The 23,166-nt window shown below is 43.8% G+C and overlaps 1 protein-coding gene across 9 annotated transcripts in view; it reads right to left on the bottom strand.

Moving 5' to 3' along the window:
* POLR3B (RNA polymerase III subunit B) overlaps positions 1-8,387 on the bottom strand; it is a 123,701-nt gene extending 115,314 nt beyond the window's left edge. For 7 of the 9 annotated variants that reach the window (XR_003998093.1, XM_030544965.1, XM_030544940.1 and 4 more), the window contains exons 1-2: positions 5,513-8,387; positions 2,260-2,292 (exon numbers count right to left, since the gene is read on the bottom strand). Coding sequence is in view for 8 of the 9 variants with exons in the window: in XM_030544965.1 (XP_030400825.1) it covers positions 2,260-2,292; positions 5,513-5,584 (105 nt within the window). In the remaining variant the exon portion in view is untranslated. The remainder of the gene's footprint in view (positions 1-2,259; positions 2,293-5,512) is intronic. The other 2 variants (XM_030544982.1, XM_030544917.1) reach the window with 2 other exon arrangements.
* Between the last annotated feature and the right edge of the window lie 14,779 nt (positions 8,388-23,166).

Below are 23,166 nucleotides of genomic sequence, written 5' to 3'. Positions count from 1 at the left end.
TCATCATATGAACATGAATGAAAATGTAGCACATACAAAATGTGGTTCTATCACTATTTGTCTAGCTTTTAAACTTCTTTCAGAAGACATGAATAGAGATTTACCAAAAATCTGACTCCAACACAAAAATCACAGTATGCAGCATTTGTATAGTATGCTGTCAGCAAAAATACAATGCTATGTAACAAAAGGACACAGTGAAGGATGTAGACTTTTGATGTAAAGCATGCAGCAAATTACATCTCCTCCACCCACTCCTGCAGAACCAGGACACTGGGGCACATGGTCTCAACAGCCCTCCCCCAGTAGGAACATTCTTACAGCCTCAGGAATTCTGATGTCACTAGTTTAAGCCTTTGCAAGTAGTTTGTGGGGGTGGCTGAGAGAGATGTAAGGAAGGGGTCGTAAATGAGATGGGTATTGGGCAGGCCCAAGGTACCATCACAGCTCTGGGCCAGAATGACATTAAAGCACATAAATGACTGCTGGACTTTGATCTTCTGCACTAGATACATGCAGGAACCCATTCTGCCCCCATTCAGCAGTAGAGGCAGTGAGAGACTTCTGTTGATTTAACAGCCCTATATAAGGGGAGGAGCAGGACTGTCATGGAGAAGGAGATGTGGGGTATACTGAAAAGGGAATTAATAATACTAGATTGCAGAGAGTCTATATAAAAGTGGAAGAAAAAGACAATGCAATAAGAATATAAATATAGACAGTGTGCCCACGGTCACTTCGGAAGGGACTGCAGTGATGATGCTACAGGAGCAAAGGGGACTGTGGTTTGATAGAGAATTTATAAAGTGCTAATATTTAATGTTTACATCTAGTTGTGCACACTAGCAGCTTAGATTGCCATCTGCACAGTATTGTTCCTGTCACGGTCATCCTCCCTCCTACTTATTATTACTCACAGTTTGTGAGTTCTTTGCAGATTTGGGTTCTAAACACTTATGAGAGCAGTCCCGAGTTCAGCAGAGCTACTCACATGCACCAGTGAAGTCATGCATGTCTCTTTGCAGGATCAGGATTTTAGATTGTATGCTCTGTGGGACAGAGACCATATCTACCTAGTAAATGTTTTACAGATCCTAGACCAATGAGCTAGATTGGTTCTTTGGGTAACACTGAAATAATAAACAAGCCAAAATCACTGCCTGTATTTCATAAACCACTGTTTCAAACTAGCTAAAAAAAATGGCTACTTCTAAAGAGAGACTGCCTCAAACTATTCCCTTTGAGATTAATCCAGAAACTTTCATTTAGGTAATAGCCTTGCCTCTCATATTATGGGGGCAGGAACTGGATGACTGTAGAGAGAATGCAAACTCCAGATGTAAAGGGGACAGGTGGTCTGGGAAATAACAGAGGAAAAGACATAGAAGGAGGTTAAAAAGAGAGAGGAAAGAAAAAAAAATAATAGACTAGATAAAGAGGGAAGATGTTGTAGGGAATAATAAAACAAAAAAGCACAGAAAAAAGCCTGAAACAAAATAGAGAACTTTTGAGATTAATCAGAAAAAGGGAAGCTTTCTGATGCTCTGGAGGGTGGACTGAGGAGCATACAGGATTGGAGGAAGGTCTGGCTATACAAGGCATTAATGGATTGTGAGAGGCTGGGCAGCCATGAATTAGGCCTGGTCTACACTGCGGGGATGGGGAAATCGATCTAAGATATGCAACTTCAGCTAAGAGAATAGCATAGCTGAGGTCAACATATCTTAGACTGAATTAAAATTACTTATTTCGTGTCCTCGCGGTGAGGGATCGACAGCCGCGGCTCCCCCGTCAACTATGCTTCCGCCTCTTGCACTGCTGGAGTTCAGCAATTGATAGAGCACTTGGGGATCGATTTATCACGTCTACACTACACACAATAAATCGATCCCCGATAGACCAATCGCTACCCACTGGCGGGTAGTGTAGATGTACCCTTGGAGTTGGGAGAGGAGAAAGACCATTGGGGAGTCCCTACTTTTACAAGCAAGGAAATTAAATGTGAGAACTCAAGGGTTTTGGTTGTGCTGAAGGACAAGGGCTGAAAATAAAAAGTTTAGAGAATCTGCAAGAATATGCAATGCTGACATATGATTTTAAAATGAATACATTAGGTTTTAAGATTAAAACACAGTTCTGACCATCTTTTATCTTGTCAAAACACTGCCTGTAGCAAGTCAGTCTTGCACTAATTAAATTGTTTTCAGTTTAAGAGCTTGAACATTCATGTACAAGTGAAACATATAAAGTAACACTGACCTTTAGAAAAGCTGGAAGAAGTCTCCATTTTTCCTAAAAACAAGACAAAACAAAAACAATTTGAAATAGCTGCAGGAGTGTACCTAACAAAAATCTAAAAAACCTAAACACTATACTTCTGCCTAGGGTGGCCAGGTGTCTGGTTTTCGACCAGAAAGTCTGGTTGAAAAGGGGACCTGATGGCATCCAGTCATATCTACTGACAGGACATTCGAACTCCAGTTACTGCAGGCAGGGGAGGCGGGAAGGTGCAGAGACATCACCCACACCAGCCCCTACTCAGCCAGGGCCGCCTCCTACCTGCATCTGGCAGTTGCAGCTCCCAGCCCCAACTCTGCAGGTGAGTCCCTCCTGACCCACGGGGGGGGTGGATGGGGGAGAGAGGAGAAATATAGCAAGAGATGGATGGAGGGGGACAGAGGAGCAAATGGGGGGTGGGACCTCAGGAGAAAGGGATGGGGCAGGGGGGGCCCCAGGGGAGGCTCTGCATTCCTGCTGGAGTGTCCAGTTTTTATATTACAAAGTTGGCAATCCTACTTCTACCATTAAGACTATTTAAAGTCAAGTCAATGCAGAGAAGAGGGACTGTAACTAGTCAATCAAAATTAATAATATAAACAAGCAGATGATAATTTAAATAATACAGTAATCCATGTGTGCAATACAAACTATAGTCAAGGCACAGACAGTCAAACGGATACAGTTAAATTAGTCAATTTAAAAACAAGTTAACAAAATACAAGTTTCTGAGAAAACTCCACTTAAATACTATGTCCTGATTTATTTTAAAAAAGAAAAAAAGCCACTCCTTTAAAAAGTTTAAGTGTTTTGTTTTCAATGAGAGAGAAAACTATGGTCCTAATCCTACAAATGCTAATGCACACAGCCAAACACAAAGCACTGTCAAAACTGAAAAAATACTTATTCCTGCTAACTTATTTCAGCTATATAGTAATCTCAAGTATTACTGTCGTTAAAAAGTAGGTTCAAAACATTCAGACAAACATGACTTGCAGATTAACAGTATGTCTAACTTTATAGGTATCTAAAGAGGCAACGACTGCTAAGATTCTGAACATTAAATAATATATTCAATTGGTGTGTGCAATTCTAAAATTAACTAAAATTAAGTAAAAAAAATTGTTATTGATATATTCTACACTGGAGTCCCAGCTATTCTTTGTATCACTTGCCTTCAAAGACATGAAATTCAGTTGAATTTTATTCAGTCTTAGTCTAACTTTGTTTTTCATATTTCAACAGGAGAAAAAGTAAAAAACATAAAATAAAGGGAACAGCTTAATGTTTACATTTCAAATTTAGGGAGGAAGAATCGAATGCAAATCAAGTTAAATTTTTCCACCAGTGTTTAAAAATAAATCTTGCCGTATCACAACAAACTATTTTGGTATGTAATAGTACGCATAAACATGAGCATGGAGGAAGGTGGGTTCAATAAAGGATTATAACTTTGCGTGGTTTGCCCTGTAGGATAAACTCATGTGCATCACAAGTAAAATTGGCCCAAAATTAGTTTCAGGGCAGCTGCACAGATACAGGATGGGCCTACATACAGTGCAAGTGGCAGCCTCAACCCTCTTGCGCCTACTATATGTGGGCTTGATTCCATGAAGCAACAGGCACCCACAATTCATTGAGCTCAGTGGAAACTAAGGTGGCTCAACACCTTGCAGGTAGGGTGACCACTTTTCCCTAATTGGACGGCACAGTCCCAAAATGTACATTTTAAGTCCTGGTCCCAGGCTGAATGACTCTGGGACAGCTTTTGTCCCCGATCCCCTCCAGTGCCACTCTGCACCTGCCTGAGGTTTAGTGACCACATCAGCCTCTTGGAAGTCACAGGGGCTGAGATAGGCTGTAGCCCTCTCTCGCCACGAGGCCCTGTCCCTCTACTCCTCCTCTTCCCCTTGAGGCCAGAAGCCAGAGCTTAGTAAGAGCTGCCCATAAAGCCTGAACACATCCCATGGGGCAGGGACATGGGCCAGGTACTATTCTTGGGCACCCTGACCCCCACCCAGGGCAGGTGGAGGGTCCAGGGCTCCCTGGGTGGCTCTTAGCACAGTCTGCTCCCCCTTCCAACCTGGCCAAGGGACAGGGCCACACGGGAAGAGGAAGAGCAAGGGCAGGGCCACAGAAGGGGTGGGGTTCTTGCACGTGTCCTCTTTTTGCACTTTGAAAAGGTGGCTATCCCACTTAGAGGATGAGGTCCTAAGGGAGCACATAATTAGTTAACTTTGCAATGGAATACAGTACTGGGCTCTTTGCATTGTGTGAGTAGCAGCTACTGATGCAGACACTATCATCACAGTGATATGTTTCAGAGGTGGTAACACACCAATGAGTTATTGGTTTAAAGACTACATTTCTTACATCCACCTGTCCACTAAACTCCTACCAAAAAAGGGGGCGGGGGGAATTAAAATCTAAAAATGTCAAAAACCAAGACCCTAACCCATGCAGTACTTTTACCCTGAAAAAGGAGACATGCCAGAGCCACCACCAAGTGCAGGAGGAACATTGCTATTGATTTTATGTGGAAGGGGCTCTGTGGTGATGGGCAGCAGTAGATACAAGGCTGGATAGGCAGATTTCCCTGGGGGTAAGAGCCAGGCTCTGTGTGTAACCCTCTACAGGTGTTATCAAGCCTGAAATTACAGCACATTAGAAAGGCTGCTAACTGCCCCATGTAGACAAAACTAGCGGGTCTCATGTCGTGTTAGGAGACCTAATCACGGGCGGCTAACACGACCCTGCACACGCCTGCCCTTGCCACACTGAGTGTGTTGCTCTGGCCTTGTAACACCCTGGGGCGGCCAAGCTCCCCGGGGAATGGCTGGGCGCCCTCCACCAGCCGCTGGGCGCAGGGGCAAGAGAGGCTGCACAGCACCAGGCCCGGGGGCTGCCGGACACAGCAGCGCAGCCACCCTGGAGCTTGCGGGAAGCCGCAGGCCTACATGGAAAGGGCGAACTGATTCCGCGCATGCGCCACAGATGACTCGGGACCCAGGTGCCTGGAGCCCGGAAAGCCCACTAGAGAGACGAACTTAGGGGCTGCGCGCATGCGCAACAGGGCATGCGCTGAACGACCCGAGGCTGAAACAGGAGCCCCTGCACAAGCGCAACAGGGGCCTCGGCGAGATAGCTCGCGGGGGCTCCGCCGCTCGTTGCCAGAGCGGAGTGTGGCCCTCCTCCGAGGGCCGGCGGCGCCTTTATCCCCGGTCCCCTTGCTCACCTCCACCGTGTTCACGGGAGCCGCTGCCTGCTCCGGGGTCAGAGCCCCCAGCTCTGCCGCTAACGCGTCCATGGCGAGCGCGGCAGAGACCTGAGCCGGGAGGGACTCGGCAGCCGGCGGACGCACCGCGCGAAGGACCCGCCGTGCGGCAATGAAATCTGCCCCCGCTACAACACAGGTGCCGCGGGACCGTTCCGCTTCTTTTAAAGAGCCCGCGGAGGGCTGGCCCGCCTGCCCGGAGCGAGCTGCTGGTCCTGGCCCAGGGCTCGGAAGCTGGGGGAGGGAAAATGCCCCCCTGAAACGCTCAGCCCAAACCTCGCTCCCCAGAGACCGACTCTGAGCCTCTCCCCCCGCCGCCCCTAAACATGAGGAGTGGGTCTGGTGAGAGGCTTGGAGAACTGCCCTACACCTGATGCGACATGATAGGAGGCAGCAAGTTCCCCTCTCAGAACAGCTCCTCCCCTGCCCCGCACCCCAGCCAGCCAGCCTGGGTGGGATTTCAGTGTAACTTGTGCCATGGAAAGTTAAACTATCTTCTACTGTTCACCCACCAGGGGGCGCTGTGCATAAAAGACCTTATTTAAATGAAGTTTAGGCCTGCTGGGCAGAGCACGCGGATGAACACACCTGGTACAAACAAAGCTCTGTAGTCAGCAGTCTACATCCCTCCATAAGTATGTGACAGTATCGCATAGGACAAGTCACTTTGTTATTATTTGAAGGGCACCATGGGAGAATCGCTGTCATGTCATCATTTTCTGTATAGCGGGAAGTACAAGTGAGCCAAAGCTCGACTCAGCGCTAACCTTTTTTTTCCTCTCTTATCAACTGATTAGGATTCGATGGGGTTGAGAACTAAAATAGACTCACAGATAATAGGCAAACCCACTGTAGATCAGCAACAAACTCTTTGATTTTTACTTTCAGCAGAGGACGGTTTGAAAGTGCTGCTGCAGTCTCATTACCTTCTAGGTTGTCAGTTTACACTCTGCAAAGCCACACAGACTGTCAATATGTAACAGTCATGATATTTTTTCCAGTCTTAATGCTGTTTGCTTTGTATCCACTATGCTCAAAAACAGTGACATTTTATATTTATGACAGTGTTTCCCTGTCAGCACCTCACAGATATTAATAAATTTATATTCACAATACTCTGGTGAGGTAGCAAATTACTATAATCTCCATTTTGCAAATGAGGAACAAGTAAAGAAAGATGATTTGCTCAAGATCATATCTCCTGAATCCTACTCTGATGCCTTAGCCACAAAACCATCCACAACACTGCAGAAAACTTTCCGCAAGTGGCACTTATTGTCAGGAATCAAAACTCTATGGGACTCATTAGCTTTGGAGTTACAAGACCTCCTATTAATTCAACATCTAAAATTGGGAGGGTAACTGAGCAGCCATACATGTGGAGTCTTGGGATTGTCAACAGGGAAACTCAGCAGAATACACAAAAAATCACTTTCCTATCTTTCTGTGGGAGGGGGACTTTCCAGTTGACTAAAATGACAGCTCATAAGAAGCATCAATATACACAGTAAAAGTTCCTGTGTTGATTTTGTTAAAAGTTGTATATAATGATTTTTAGGCACCATTTGAAAGTAAAAGTAACACTGGAAACATTCTTTAAACAAATCACTGTACTTTTTGTAATAAAAGGGAAGTCATGCTTCAATAAGTGTGACTACAGCACCCCAGGATATCTATGTACTGTGCAAACAATTAAATAAGGAATATAGGAATTGCCATACCATTCCAGACTATTGTTCCATTATTCTGGTATCATGTCTGGTGCACATAAATGGCCAGTACCAGATGGTCAAAAGAGAGCACAAGGAATACCGCAATGGAAAATTATGTAATAACCTGCCAAGGGGGAGAAGATTCTTCTTAACCTTAGCGGTTGGCTTATGCTCTAAAGGATGATGGTGGATGTCCTAAAACTTTTATCCTACCTTAAATAACTATGAATGTTCTTATCCATGTAAAAGTGCAATCATGCTTTGAATCCTAAGTACTGGTCCTTAGTGATATTTTGTTGGCAGTGAGTTCCACACATAAATTAAACATGGTGTAAAAATCAGCAGATTTTTTTGAGATTGGATTCCACTGTTAGGTAGGCATGTATTTTATTCCTTTTACAGATAGGTAAATTGCAGAAGAAAATGGCTAAGTAATTTGTACCATATCAGTCAATGAATCAGAGGCAGAGCCAAGAACAGACCCGAGTTGTCCTCAGTCCAGCCCTAACCCCTAAAACACATCCCAATTTTTAACATCCTTGAATAGAGTTTAAACTTAAATAATAGTATCATTACTGCATACTGATTTTTTCTCATATAGATGATGACCAAGTGGGATAGTTAAAGATACGAGGCCAAGTAGGTTGTGGAGTTTGCAGTGAATGGTTTTGTTACTACTATAATTTTGAAGGCTTTGTAAATCAGTGGTGTTATGCTCACTTATGCCAACAGTGAGTTTGGACCAGGGTTATTTTTCTTTAAAACCTGATATGTTGCTAATTGGTTTTACAAGTGGTGGATGCTGTTTTATAATAAACATTTCTAAAAGGACTGTGAGTCAAAGACATCCAAGCCCTACACCCAACCTACAATATGAACAAAAACATTTAAAAGGGAAAGAAGAGCCCATCACCAATAGTGTGGATTGATTTAATTCAGAAGCAGGAAACCTTGATTTAAATAAGTTTAAATCTTGATTTGTATTTATACTTTTTAGGTATTTTCCTCAAGAAAAGCTGGTTCGTACTGGCTGATAATCCCTGAAAATCAACAGTTTTTAACTAAATTTACCCTTTACACAAAATTTATGCATTCCTTTTGGTAACCAGGCCAATACACTATACCTATACACATTTATTTAAACAATTATATAACTTAATATACATTTATTCAGATTCTTAATTTTTACATTTTTTACATTAGAAAATTATGAATGATTCATTTCTTGTTTAGTAGATCGTTAATTTTTTACTTGTGATTTGTGTCAAGCTCTATTTGGATGAAAATTGGAATTCAATTAAAAATCAATAAAACAGATTTTTAAAATGCATTAGGGTAAATAAAACTACCTTAAGGGTTCTGGAAACAAAAGCCAAATGTTTTGGTAAACATGTTTTGCATTTAAAATTGATTTGTAAAAAAAAGGAAGTTTTGTTTGTCATTGATAATTTGAAGTCATTGTTTTGGTACCATTATACTTCAGGATTTTAGGACAGACCTCATCCTTTCACACCTAGTTTTTATTCACAGATTGGGAGAGGAAAATGAGTTTTCCTCCTCTATCAACTCCCAATCAGTTTCTCAACTTTGAATGAACTCTTGATTGAACTGAACTAGTTGACTAGGCTGAAATGAAGAAAACATTCTCTCTGCACCTGCAGAAGAGGCTTCTGCCATTAGAAGCTAGTTTAACACTTCAACAACTCTGGTTTCTGGTGCTTAAGTCACTAGTTCAGTGGTTTGACTTTCTTTAAAACTTGGACCACAAACAAGTACCATTTAATATTTTTTAAAATGTATCTTTAAATTATTTTAATAGATGATATCAACATAGGTTGTCATAATTTCAAATTTAATTTTAAATTGGTTAATCTTTAAAGACAAAAATGTAATTTAAATTCTCTTTTTTAATTTAATTTTTTTTTTTTATCCATGCTGATCACCAAACACTGTTCTTCCCTCCCCTCACATCTCACCTGAAAAGGTAGGGGCAGGAGAAACCCAGGATTGAACGGAAAGTAAAATCAGATGCAGGCAGGGTGACACAGCTGGACTTTAGCATCTGTTTAAATGAACCATGTATTGATTTGCTGTTCAGATTCTTTCCACTGAGTGTCTCTCTTTGATGGCTTTTTAAAAATTATTTTTAGCACTCTGGCAGTTGTGAGCAAAAGGGCAAGGATTGCTAGGTTTTGGTGGCTTCAGGAAGAAGATCAAAAACAATAGCTGTTATCCATAACATTCTTTGTACATAAAAGTGAAATAAAGGACCAATAATGTTGTCATAAACAGATAGTTAAGGGTTAATGTCTCTTTTACCTGTAAAGAGTTAACAAGCTCAGTGAACCTGGCTGACACCTGACCAAAGGACCAATCGGGGGACAAGATACTTTCAAATCTTGGTGGAGGAATGTCTTTATTTGTGCTGTTTGTTTTGTTCTTTGTTCGCTCTTGGGGCTAAGAGGGACCAGATGTGCAACCAGATCTGTCTCCATTCTTTCTAAAACAGTCTCTCATGTTCATAATAGTAAGTACTAGCTAGAAAAGGCAGATTAGTTTTATGTTTGTTTTCTTAATTTGCAAATGTGCAGGAGAAGGGGAGGAGTCAATGGAGGCAACACCAAATATGAGCCCCTGGAGGATTGCAAGGGGGAATAGGAATTGAGAGGACTTGCAGGCAGTGGGTGCGGGAGATAGACCGGAGAAGCGCACTGTCACCAGGAAAAGGCAGGTCTACGTGACTGGAGACTCCTTACTGAGAAGAATAGACAGGCCTGTGACTAGAGCTGATCGGGAGAACAGAAGGGTGTGCTGTATGCCGGGTGCTAAGATACAGAATGTGGACCTGAGGCTGAAAAGGATACTAGTGGGAGCGGGGAAGAATCCGTTGATTGTCCTTCATGTGGGAACGAATGATATGGCTAGATACTCTCTGGAATGTATCAAGGGAGACTATGCCAGACTGGGGAAGACGTTTAAGGAAATCGAGGCTCAGGTGATCTTCAGTGGGATTCTGCCGGTTCCTAGAGAAGGGCAACAAAGGTGTGACAAGATTATGGCGATCAACAGATGGCTCAGGCAGTGGTGCTATAAGGAGGGCTTTGGGATGTATGGCCATTGGGAAGCATTTACGGACAGAAGACTGTTCTCTTGGGATGGACTTCACCTGAGCAAGGAGGGAAATAGACTTCTAGGATGGAGGCTCGCTGACCTGATTGAGAGAGCTCTAAACTAGAAATTTGGGGGAGATGGTTGGGAGATGTTCGGGAGATCTCCACGCCGGAATTTAATCTTGAGAGGGAAGTAAAGTAAGAGGGGATACAGCCATGGACAGAAGAATTGGCATAAGGAGGAAGGGTAGTGTAGATAGCAGACTAACAGGTGATGTTGGTGGTAGAATGTCTGTGCCTAACAACGTACAGAATGTGAGTGAAGCCAAACGGCAAAAATTAAGATGTCTGTACACTAATGCGAGCAGCCTAGGGAACAAAATGGAGAAACTAGAGCTACTGGTGCAGGAAGTGAAATCAGATATTATAGGTATAACAGAAACATGTTGGAATAGTAGTCATGACTGGAGTACAGGTATTGAAGGCTATGTGCTGTTTAGGAAAGATAGAAATAAAGGCAAAGGTGGTGGAGTAACATAGTACATCAATGAGGAGGTTAACTGTAAAGAAATAAGACGTGATGGAATGGACAAGACAGAGTCTGTCTGGGCAAAAATCACACTGGGAAAGAAAGCTACTAGAGCCTCCCCTGAGATAGTGCTTGGGGTGTGCTACAGACCGCCGGGATCTGATTTGGATATGGATAGAGACCTCTTTAATGTTTTTAAGGAAGTAAACACTAATGGGAAATGTGTGATCATGGGAGACTTTAACTTCCCAGATATAGACTGGAGTACAAGTGCTAGCAAGAATAGTAGGGATCAGATTTTTCTGGATGTGATAGCTGATGGATTCCTTCACCAAGCAGTTGAAGAACCGACAAGAGGGGATGCCATTTTAGATTTGGTTTTGGTGAGCAGTGAGGACCTCATAGAAGAAATGGTTGTAGGGGACAACCTTGGTTCGAGTGATCATGAGCTAATTCAGTTCAAACTAGATGGAAGGATAAACAAAAATAGATCTGGGACTAGGGTTTTTGATTTCAAAAGGGCTAACTTTAAAGAATTAAGGAAATTAGTTAGGGAAGTGGATTGGACTGAAGAACTTGTGGATCTAAATGTGGAAGAGGCCTGGAATTACTTTAAGTCGCAGCTGCAGAAACTGTCGGAAGCCTGCATCCCAACAAAGGGGAAAAAAAACATAGGCAGGAGTTGTAAACCAAGCTGGATGAGTAAGCATCTCAGAGAAGTGATTAAGAAAAAGCAGAAAGCCTACAAGGAGTGGAAGAATGGTGGGATTAGCAAGGAAAGCTATCTTAGTGAGGTCAGAACATGAAGGGATAAAGTGAGAAAGGCTAAAAGCCAAGTACAGTTGAACCTTGCAAAGGTAATTAAAACCAATAGTAAAAGGTTCTATAGCCATATAAATAAGAGAAAACAAAGAAGAAGAAGTGGGACCGCTACACACTGAGGATGGAAAGGAGGTTAAGGATAGCCTAGGCATGGCCCAATATCTAAATAAGTACTTTGCCTCAGTCTTTAATAAGGCTAATGGGGAGCTTAGGGGTAATGGAAGGATGACAAACGGGAATGAGGATATGGAGGTGGATATTACCACATCTGAGGTAGAAGCCATACTTGAACAGCTTAATGGGACAAAATCGGAGGGCCCGGACAATATTCATCCGAGAATATTAAAGGAACTGGTGCATGAAATTGCAAGCTCGTTAGCGAGAATTTTTAATGAATCAGTAAACTCAGGGGTTGTACCGTACGACTGGAGAATTGCTAACGTAGTTCCTATCTTTAAGAAAGGGAGAAAGAGTGGTCCGAGTAACTATAGGCCTGTTAGTTTGACATCTGTAGTATGGAAGATCTTGGAAAAAATTTTGAAGGAGAAAGTAGTTAAGGACATTGAGGTCAATGGTAATTGGGACAAAGTACAACATGGTTTTACTAAAGGTAGATCATGCCAAACCAACCTGATCTCCTTCTTTGAGAAGGTGACAGACTATTTAGACAAAGGAAATGTGGTAGACCTAATTTACCTCGATTTCAGTAAGGCATTTGACACGGTTCCACATGTGGAATTATTAGTCAAATTGGAAAAGATGGGGATCAGTATGAGAATTGAAAGGTGGATAAGGAACTGGTTAATGGGGAGACTACAACGGGTCATACTGAAGGGTGAACTGTCAGGCTGGAAGGAGGTTACTAGTGGAGTTCCTCAAGGATCGTTCTGGGACCAATCTTATTTAACCTTTTTATTACCGACCTTGGCACAAAAAGCGGAATGTGCTAATAAAGTTCGTGGATGACACGAAGCTGGGGGGTATTGCTATGCGGAGAAGGACCGGGATATCATACAGGAAGATCTGGACGACCTTGTAAACTAGAATAATAGTAATAGGATGAAATTTAATAGTGAAAAGTGCAAGGTCATGCACTTAGGGATTAATAATAAGAACTTTAGATATAGATTGGGGACGCATCAGTTGGAAGCAACAGAGGAGGAGAAGGACCTTGGGGTATTGGTAGATCACAGGATGACTATGAGCCACCAATGTGATATGGCCATTAAAAAAGCTAATGCGGTTTTAGGATGCATTAGGCGAGTTATTTCCAGTAAAGATAAGGAGGTGTTAGTACCATTATATAAGGCACTGGTGAGACCCCACCTGGAATACTGTGTGCAGTTCTGGTCTCTCATGTTTAAGAAGGATGAATTCAAACTGGAACAGGTTCAGAGACGGGCTACTAGGATGATCCGAGGAATGGAAAACCTGTCATATGAAAGGAGACTCAAAGAGCTTGGCTTGTTTAGTCTAGCCAAAAGAAGGCTGAGGGGGGATATGCTTGCTCTTTATAATATATCAGAGGGATTAATATTAGGGAGGGAGAGGAATTATTTAAGCTTAGTACCAATGTAGACACAAGAATGAATGGGTATAAACTGGACACTAGGAAGTTTAGACTTGAAATTAGACGAAGGTTTCTAACCATTAGAGGAGTGAAGTTCTGGAACAGCCTTCCAAGGGGAGTAGTGGGGGCAAAAGACATATCTGGCTTTAAGATTAAGCTTGATAAGTTTATGGAAGGGATGGTATGATGGGAGAGCCTAATTTTGGCAATTGATCTTTGATTATCGCCAGATAAGTATGCCCAGTGGTTGGTGATGGGATGGGATCTGAGTTACTGCAGAGAATTCTTTCCTGAGTGCTGGCTGGTGAGTCTTGCCCACATGCTCAGGGTTTAGCTGATCGCCATATTGGGGTCGGGAAGGAATTTTCCTCCAGGGCAGACTGGCAGAGGCCCTGGAGGTTTTTCACCTTCCCCTGCAGCGTGGGGCATGGGTCACTTGCTGGTGGATTCTCTGCAGCTTGAGGTCTTCAGACCACAATTTGAAGACTTCAATAACTCAGTTATAGGTTAGGGGTTTGTTATAGAAGTGGATGGGTAGGGTTCTGTGGCCTGCTTTGTGCAAGGGGTCAGACTAGATGATCACATTGGTCCCTTCTGACCCTAGAATCTATGAATCTATGAATCTGTTTTGCTGGATGGATATTTTACCTCTGTTTGCTTTAACTTGTATCTTAGGCTAGTGGGGAGAGAGTCCCTCTAGTCTATATAAGCTGAAGACCCTGTAAACATTTTCCATCTTGATTTTACAGAGATAATTTTTATTTTTTCTTTCTTTAATTAAAAGCTTTCCTTTTTAAGAACCTGATTGATTTTTTTCCTTGTGTAAGACCCAAGGGGATTGGGTCTGAACTCACCAGGGAGTGGTGGGGGGAACGAAGGGGGGGAAAGGTTAATTCCTCTCTGTTTTAAGAGTCAAGGAGTTTAGATCACAGTGATCTCTCAGCGTAACCCAGGGAGGGGAAAATCTGGGAGGGGGAAAGGAGGGGGAATGGTTTATTTCTCTTTGTTTTAAGACCCAAGGGGTTTGGGTCTTGGGCTCCCCAGGGAAGGTTTTGGGGGACAGGGAGTGTACTAGACACTGGAATTTCTGGTTGGTGGCAGTGCTATCAGATCTAAGCTAGGAATTAAGCTTAGAAGGGTACATGCAGGTCCCCACTTTTTGGACGCTAAAGTTCAAAGTGGGACTAATACCTTGACATGGTGGCAGAGGTGGGATGTCTAGGACCAAAAACCAGTGACTTTTTTTTCTCATTCTCCCTGCTAGCTGCTTGAAAGTAGGCTAAGAGGATTGGGTTTAAAAACTAAAGCCAGTGAATTTTTTTTCTCTCCTTTCTAGCTGTTTGGATAGACAGCCTGAGGGCAGAGGTGTTGAAAAGGAGGCAAGCTGTGAGCCAGCAGACACCAGCAAAAGGCTTTTGCAAGTGAATTGTTTTTCTTTTTTTCTTTCTAACTCTTCGGGCATAGATAGTTAGAAAGGCTGTTAACGAAGCAGCCCTGAGGAAGCAGCCTGGGCTGCAGCATTCCAGGCAGTAAACTGCAGAGGGCGCAGCCAGCACAAGAAATCAGGAATGATGAGTTCCAAGGAAGCCATTAAACAGGAACGGGCAAGGCTGGATGCAGAAGAACAAGCCAAAGAAGCTGCCCACAGGGGAGACATGGAGAGGAAACAAAAAGAGAGAAAAATGAGAGAAAAAGAGATGGAGATAAGAGAAAAAGAGATGGAGCTGAGAGAAAGAGAAGAAAAAGCCACAGAGGCTGCCCACAGAAGAGAGAGAGAGGAAACAAAAAGAGCTGGAGCTCCAAAGGGAGGCCCACCAGCAGGCCATGGAATTAGCAAGGCTAAGCCAGATGTTCCAGCCAACCCTAACAACCCTTCTCCAGGTACTATTTCCCATCCCAGGAAATTTCCCACCTACAAGGCAGGTGATGAGACCTTCTTAGAAAATTTTAAAAGGACCTGCAATGGGTACAACATCTCTGCAGACCAGTACATGATAGAGCTGAGGCCACAGCTCAGTGGACCCTTAGCAGAGGTGGCGGCTGAAATACCTAAGGAACACACGAACGATTACGAACATTTTCAAACCAAGGCCAGAATCAGAATGGGGCTAACACCTGAGCATGCCTGTCGGCAGTTCAGAGCCCGAAGGTGGAAACCAGATGTGTCATTCACCCGACATGTCTACCACATTGGAAAGAATTGGGATGCCTGGATATCAGGAGCAAATGTTAAATCTCTGCCAGAGCTGTCTCTCCTGATGCAAATGGAGCAGTTCTTAGAGGGTGTTCCTGAGGAAATAGAAAGGTACATCCTAGATGGGAAACCCAAAACTGTAACCGAGGCATGGGAGATTGGAGATAGATAGGTGGAAGTGGCAGAAAAGAAAAAAGCTACTAGCAAGGGGAGCGAATATCACAGGGGGCAAACAGACAATAAACCCTATCACCAAGGGCCACCCAAGACCCCACCTACAACCCAAGGAAAGACCCAGACTCCCTATTGTCCCACCTCACCAGTCTCCAGCAACGCACCTCGGCCTAGTGACCCGTCAGCAGGGCGCTGTTTTAAATGTAATGAACTGGGACATATAAAGGCCAACTGCCCCAAGAACCCCAACCGAGTGCAGTTCATTACACCACCATCACACCAAAGATCCCCAGGCCCAGATGCCTCTCAAATACCCTCGGAGCGAAGGGAAACTTTGAGAGTGGGCGGAAAGAAGGTTATCGCATGGAGAGACACGGGGGCACAAGTGTCAGCTATCCACCAATCCTTAGTGGACCCCAAATTCATCAACCCAGAGGCCCAAGTGACAATTTACCCATTCATGTCAAAATCTGTAGACTTGCCTGCAGCTGAACTGCCTGTCCAGTACAAAGGCTGGTCAGGAATGTGGACTTTTGCAGTCTATGACAATTATCCCATCCCCATGCTACTGGGGGAAGACTTGGCCAACCAGGTGAAGCAGGCCAAGAGAGTGGGAATGGTTACACGCAGCCAAACCAGGCAACCTTCCAAACCCATCCCTTTTCCTGAACTGTCCACAAGGGCCCTGTCTGTGTTACCAGAAACCCAGACAGAGGTGGTGGACCCAGATCCCCTGCCAACGACTGCAACAGCCACAGTACCTACAGTCCCAGACCCGGAACTGGAAAAGCAACCAGCACCAGAACCGTTGCCAGCCTGACGCCAGCACTTGCAAACCCATCTCCAACCCCAACGACAGGGGGCGCTAGTGGGCCTTAAATGGCAGAAGCAGCAAACAACCCTACCCAATAGGCTCAGCCAGAGCCTGAAATACCACCTAGTGCACCAGCGGAGAGCAGTTCACCAGCAACGAAAACAACCCCATCACCTACATCGCTTCCAGAGGGACCAAGCCCAAGTCCACAGTCTAAGGAGGAACTGGTGTCTCCACCCTCAAGGGAACTGTTCCAGACTGAGCAGGAAGCAGATGGCAGCCTTCAGAAAGCTTGGGCGATGGCACAGAGCACCCCACCGCCTCTCAGCTCTTCTAACCGATCCCGGTTTGTTGTAGAACAAGGACTTTTATACAAGGAGACTCTTTCTGGTGGACACCAGGAAGACTGTCATCCGCAAAAACAGTTAGTGGTTCCAACTAAGTACTGGGTAAAGCTCTTAAGCTTAGACCATGATCATCCCAGTGGCCATTCTGGGGTGAACAGAACCAAAGACAGGTTGGGGAAGTCCATCCACTGAGAGGGGATGGGCAAGGACGTTGCCAACTATGTCCGGTCTTGTGAGGTGGGCCAGAGTGGAAAAGCCCCAAGACCAGGTCAAGGCCCCTCTCCAGCCACTTCCCACAATTGAGGTCCCATTTCAGCGAGTAGCTGTGGATATTCTGGGTCCTTTCCCAAAAAGACCCCTAGAGGAAAGCAGTGCATACAGACTTTCATGGACTTTGCTACCCGATGGCCGGAAGCAGTAGCTCTAAGCAATACCAGGGCTAAAACTGTGTGCCAGGCCCTAACAGACATTTTTGCCAGGGTAGGTTGGCCCTCCGACATCCTTGCAGATTCAGGAACTAATTTCCTGGCAGGGACCATGAAAGATCTATGGGAAGCTCATGGGGTGAATCACTTGGTTGCCACTCCTTACTACCATCAAACCAATGGCCTGGTGGAGAGGTTTAATGGAACTTTGGGGGCCATGATATGTAAACTCATCAATGAACACTCCAATGATTGGGATCTAGCATTTCAGCAGTTGCTTTTTGCCTACAGGGCTGTACCACATCCCAGTTTAGGGTTTTCACCATTCAAACTTGTGTATGGCCACGAGGTTAAGGGGCCATTACAGTTGGTGAAGCAGCAATGGAAGGGGTTTATGCCTTCTCCAGGAACTAACATTCTGGATTTCGTAAGCAACCTACAAAGCACCCTCCGACACTCTTTAGCCCTTGCTAAAGAAAACCTAAAGGATGCTCAGATGAAGCAAAAGGCCTGGTATGACAGACATACCAGAGAGCGTTCCTTCAAGGTAGGAGACCAGGTTATGGTCTTGAAAGCGCAACAGGCCCATAAGATGGAAGTGTCATGGGAAGGGCCATTCACGGTCCAAGAGCGCCTGGGAGCAGTTAACTATCTCATAGCGTTTCCCACCTCCAACCTAAAGCCTAAAGCGTACCATATTAATTCTCTCAAGCCCTTTTATTCCAGAGACTTAAAGGTTTATCAGCTTAAAACCCAGGGAGAAGATGACGCTAAGTGGCCTGAAGGTGTCTACTACGAGGAAAAGAGTGACAGTGGCATGGAAGAGGTGACCCTCTCCACAACCTCGGAACGTCTGCAGCAGCAACAAATCAAAAAGCTGTGCACTAGCTTCGCCCCATTGTTCTCAGCCACCCCAGGATGGACTGAACGGGCATACCACTCCATTGACACAGGTAATGCTCACCCAGTTAGAACCCCATCCTACCTGGTGTCTCCTCATGCCCAAGCTGCTATAGAACAGGAAATCCAAAACATGCTACAGATGGGTATAATCCGCTCCTCTACCAGTGCATGGGCATCTCCAGTGGTTCTGGTACCCAAACCAGATGGGGAAATACGCTTTTGCGTGGACTACCGTAAGCTAAATGCGGTAACTCGTCCCGACAGCTATCCAATACCACGCACCGATGAGCTATTGGAAAAGTTGGGACGTGCCTAGTTCATCTCTACAATAGACTTACCAAGGGGTACTGGCAAGTACCGCTAGATAAACCCGCCAAAGAAAGATCAGCCTTCATCACCCATGCAGGGGTATATGAATTTAATGTGCTTCCTTTCGGGCTGCAAAATGCACCTGCCACCTTCCAAAGACTTGTAGATAGTCTCCTAGCAGGATTGGAAGAATATGCAGTTGCCTACCTCGATGATGTGGCCATTTTTTCTAATTCATGGCCCGAACACCTAGAACACCTAGAAAAAGTCTTTGAGCGCATCAGGCAGGCAGGACTAACTATTAAGGCCAAAAAGTGTCAAATAGGCCAAAACAGAGTACTTATCTGGGACACCAGGTGGGTCAAGGAACAATAAACCCCCTACAGGCCAAGGTGGATGCTATCCAAAAGTGGCTTCTCCCAAGGTCAAAAAACAGGTCCAATCCGTCTTAGGCTTGGCCAGGTATTACAGGCGAATTGTACCACACTACAGCCAAATCACTGCCCCACTAGCAGACCTGACCAAAAAGACCCAGCCAAATGCAGTTAAGTGGACTGATGAGTGTCAGAAGGCCTTTACCCAGCTTAAGGCGACCCTCATGTCTGACCCTGTGCTAAGGGTCCCAGACTTTGACAAACCATTCCTAGTAACCACGGATGCATCTGAGCGTGGTGTGGGAGCAGTTTTAATGCAAGAAGGACCGGATCAAAACTTCCATCCTGTCGTGTTTCTCAGCAAAAAACTGTCTAAGAGGAAAACCCACTGGTCAATCAGTAAAAAAGAATGCTACGCCATTGTGTATGCCCTAAAAAAGTTACGCCCATACGTTTGGGGACAGCGGTTCCAGCTACAAACTGACGATGCTGCACTAAAGTGGCTTCATACTGCCAAAGGGAAATAACAGAAAACTTCTTCAATGAAGTTTAGCTCTCCAAAATTTTGATTTTGAAATTCAACACATTTCAGGAGCTTCTACCGAAGTAGCTAATGCACTCTCCAGTAAAAGTTTCCCAAAATCAACTGGTTAAAAAATTGTCCTTAAAATGTGAAAAATCTTGTAGTTTACATAATTAGTAGTAATTGTAACGGTGCATGTGTGTTATTAATCAGTTTATTCTAAAGTTCTAGGAAAAAATCACCGCCAGTGTGGTTCCACACTGTCTGAGATTTGGGGGGGGGTGTCATGAACAGATAGTTAAGAGTTAATGTCTCTTTCACCTGTAAAGGGTTAACAAGCTCAGTGAACCTGGCTGACACCTGACCAAAGGACCAGTCGGGGGACAAGATATTTTCAAATCTTGGTGGAGGAAAGTCTTTGTTTGTGCTGTTTGTTTTGTTCTTTGTTCGTTCTTGGGGCTAAGAGGGACCAGACGTGCAACCAGATCTGTCTCCATTTTTTCTAAAACAGTCTCTCGTGTTCATAATAGTAAGTACTAGCTAGAAAAGGCAGATTAGTTTTATGTTTGTTTTCTTAATTTGCAAATGTGTATTTTGCTGGAGGGATATTTTACCTCTGTTTGCTTTAACTTGTATCTTAGGCTAGTGGGGAGAGAGTCCCTCTAGTCTATATAAGCTGAAGACCCTGTAAACATTTTCCATTTTGATTTTACAGAGATAATTTTTATTTTTTCTTTCTTTAATTAAAAGCTTTCCTTTTTAAGAACCTAATTAATTTTTTTCGTTGTGTAAGACCCAAGGGGATTGGGTCTGAACTTACCAGGGAGTGGTGGGAGGAAAGAAGGTCGGAGGGGAGGTTAATTCCTCTCTGTTTTAAGATCCAAGGAGTTTGGATCACAGTGATCTCTCAGGGTAACCCAGGGAGGGGAAAATCTGGGAGGGGGAAAGGTTTATTTCTCTTTGTTTTAATACCCAAGGGGTTTGGGCCTTAGGCTTCCCAGGGAAGGTTTTGGGGGACAGGGAGTGTACCAAACACTGGAATTTCTGGTTGGTGGCAGCGCTATCAAATCTAAGCTAGGAATTAAGCTTAAAAGGGTACGTGCAGGTCCCCACTTTTTAAACACTAAAGTTCAAAGTGGAAATAATACCTTGACAAATATATACTCAAGTTTGTCATAATAGAGATCACCAATGCATCTTCCAAAGGGAGGCTGCATGCCTAGCATAGGGTTCTTAAAATAAGATATGCAGTTCCAGGAAACCCTATGCTGTGCATTACTGAAGAAATATGTAGAGGATAATATTAATGCCTGAAGATAAGCTTCAAGAAACAGGCCTGTAAATTAAAAGCAGCTTTTAGCTGTGAATTTACTCCACCACCAGTGATGTTAATTCTTGACACAAACTCACTCAAGATATTTTGGTTTTTTTAGTTTGGAACTTCTGTGCCCTCTATCTGACAATGACCAACACCAGATGCTTCAGGTGAAGATGCTGCTTTACCCCCAGATTGTTCACACCGTAGTTATAGAGTAATCTACCTACCAAGTAAGAGTTTCCTCAGTATATCTCAGAGCTGGTTTAGGCCCTAAAGCATGAGGGATTTATTACAGCTGTGTGGAGAAAGGTAATTCTCTTTCATGGAGGATTTTATTTCAAAATTTAGTTTCATTCAGATTAGGATCCCAACAGTTCTCCACAAAAGGGAATGGAGTCCCAACCAAAGCAGGCTGCCCTGAAACCATGGACCCTGAAAGCCCTCTCTGAGGCAAACCACCTGCAGCTCTGCCCAGGAGCCAGATGGGAAGGCTGCATGAAAAAATCCTAATACAAACAATGCCTCCTTGGTTTTGAAACATACCTGGGGTCTGCTGGAATTTTCAGGGATTTTGCTGATTTGTCAAAATCTGAAACTTCTGACAAAATTATCTTCTCAGAACTTTTTTTGAACAGCTGTAGCTTTTAATCCCATCCAACTGTTCGGATTTTTTGTTGGTTGGTTTTAAAATCCTCTCTACACTAACTCTGGCTTGTTATCCATAGAAGTTTGTGATCCTTTTTTTTTAATCCAACTAGCATTTTAGCTCTCAAGACTAGCTTGTGGTAACAAGTTCCCCAATTGGGTTCACTAAGAGTCCCCTTGCTCATGTAGCATGAGGATGAATTAGCATACCCAATTTACCTGCTCTACGCCATTTATTATTGTCCATACATATATACATACACCTCATCTCTCACAAGTAGATAGCTGCAATCGTTTCAGTCTCTTTTCTTGCAGAGTTTGGTGCTAGGAGTTACAAACGCATTCTGAGATTAGAAATCAAGCAGCGTTCCTTCCCAGTCATGCACCATCACCAGTAAGATTATACTAACTTCTACCATCCAACCTGGGCAATTAGTTGAGGTGCTGAGTGTGCATACATATGAAAAAGAATACTGTCCTGCAATTGGAATGTGTATAACAATATTTTGGACAATGTCAAAGGAGAAAAAATTGCGTTCAATTGCTATAGCATTACAAAGGCAACATAGGCAGCAGCTGTAAAAAAAATGTACATCACTAATAGACAAAGGGGTGCGTGTGAGAGAATAAAATCAATTAATTGTAAGGCACTCAAGACTAGATCCTCAAAAGGTATTTGGGCTCCTAACTTCTGTTGATTTCAATGGAAGTTAAGAGCCTAAATGCCTTTGAGGATCTGGGCCCCAGATACTACAGTGATGGATGGCTATGACTAACTTTACATGAGTGACGATATACCCATGTTCACATCCTATACGTTATTGTACAAAATGTATTACAAGGCATGTCTTGTAAGGTATCATTTCAAAATTCATAATTTGAAAGTCAGTATAATCCTGATAAAGTATGCGAAGCTACATTGTATATAATGTTATAAGATTTGCCTGTATGATGTTATTAACGCATCTTCCAAACCTCACAGCCCTGCCCAAATTGAGGTTGGTAGACTGATCTGTCCTAAACAAAGGAATGTGGACTTTGCTTCCCTTCTTGCTGGAGGACTCCGTTTACTGCTTAAATAAAAATTAGGCAAAGAAAACTCAAACCGGTGAGAAAAACCCAGCAGGGAACATCCTTCCACAGACTTTTTGTCTCCTAGTGAGAAGCTGGAAATGTTTTTCAAGAGAGGGACAAACTATAAAAAGGAGGGACAAATGCCCCAAGGCCCCACTCACTCTCCCTGCCCATTCCATTCAGTGCATCTGAAGCAAAAAAGGAAGCATTTGTTGGACTCTAGGGTGCGGCAGGGGGTCCTGACCTACAGGGTTTGGTCAATATGATGGCTATCAGCAGGTGGTGAATCTGTGCTTGAATCTGTTGTTTAGTAATGACTAACTTAAACTACATCTTATGTTTATTTTTCTTATAACTATTTCTGACTTATGCCTCATTACTCATACTTGCTTAAAATCTTTGTAGTTAAAACTTTTTACAATTTTATCTAAACCAGTGTTTAAATTGAAATGTCTGAATAACTGAGATAATATGATGGCATATTATTCCCTTTAAAGAGTAACAGATTTAAGATACTACATAATATCTAGGAGTGGGCTGGGCAGTACAGGACATATTTCTGGGGAAAAACCTGGGATTGGGGGTGTGTTAGGGTCACCCTGCAGTATAACCAAGACTGGTGAGAGCCAGTGTGTAACCCAAGTGTCGCTTGCATGCTGCTGTTACACACACACACACAGGGTGGGCCTTGCATGCTGGAAAGCTGGCTGTGAGTGACCCTGATAGGAACTACTTCAGCAAGGCATTGTAAGGTACCCAAGCTTGCAGGGCA

Source organism: Gopherus evgoodei, chromosome 1 (genome assembly GCF_007399415.2).
Source record: "Gopherus evgoodei ecotype Sinaloan lineage chromosome 1, rGopEvg1_v1.p, whole genome shotgun sequence".
Lineage (NCBI taxonomy): Eukaryota > Metazoa > Chordata > Testudines > Testudinidae > Gopherus > Gopherus evgoodei.
This window is presented reverse-complemented; position numbering and strand designations above follow the sequence as displayed.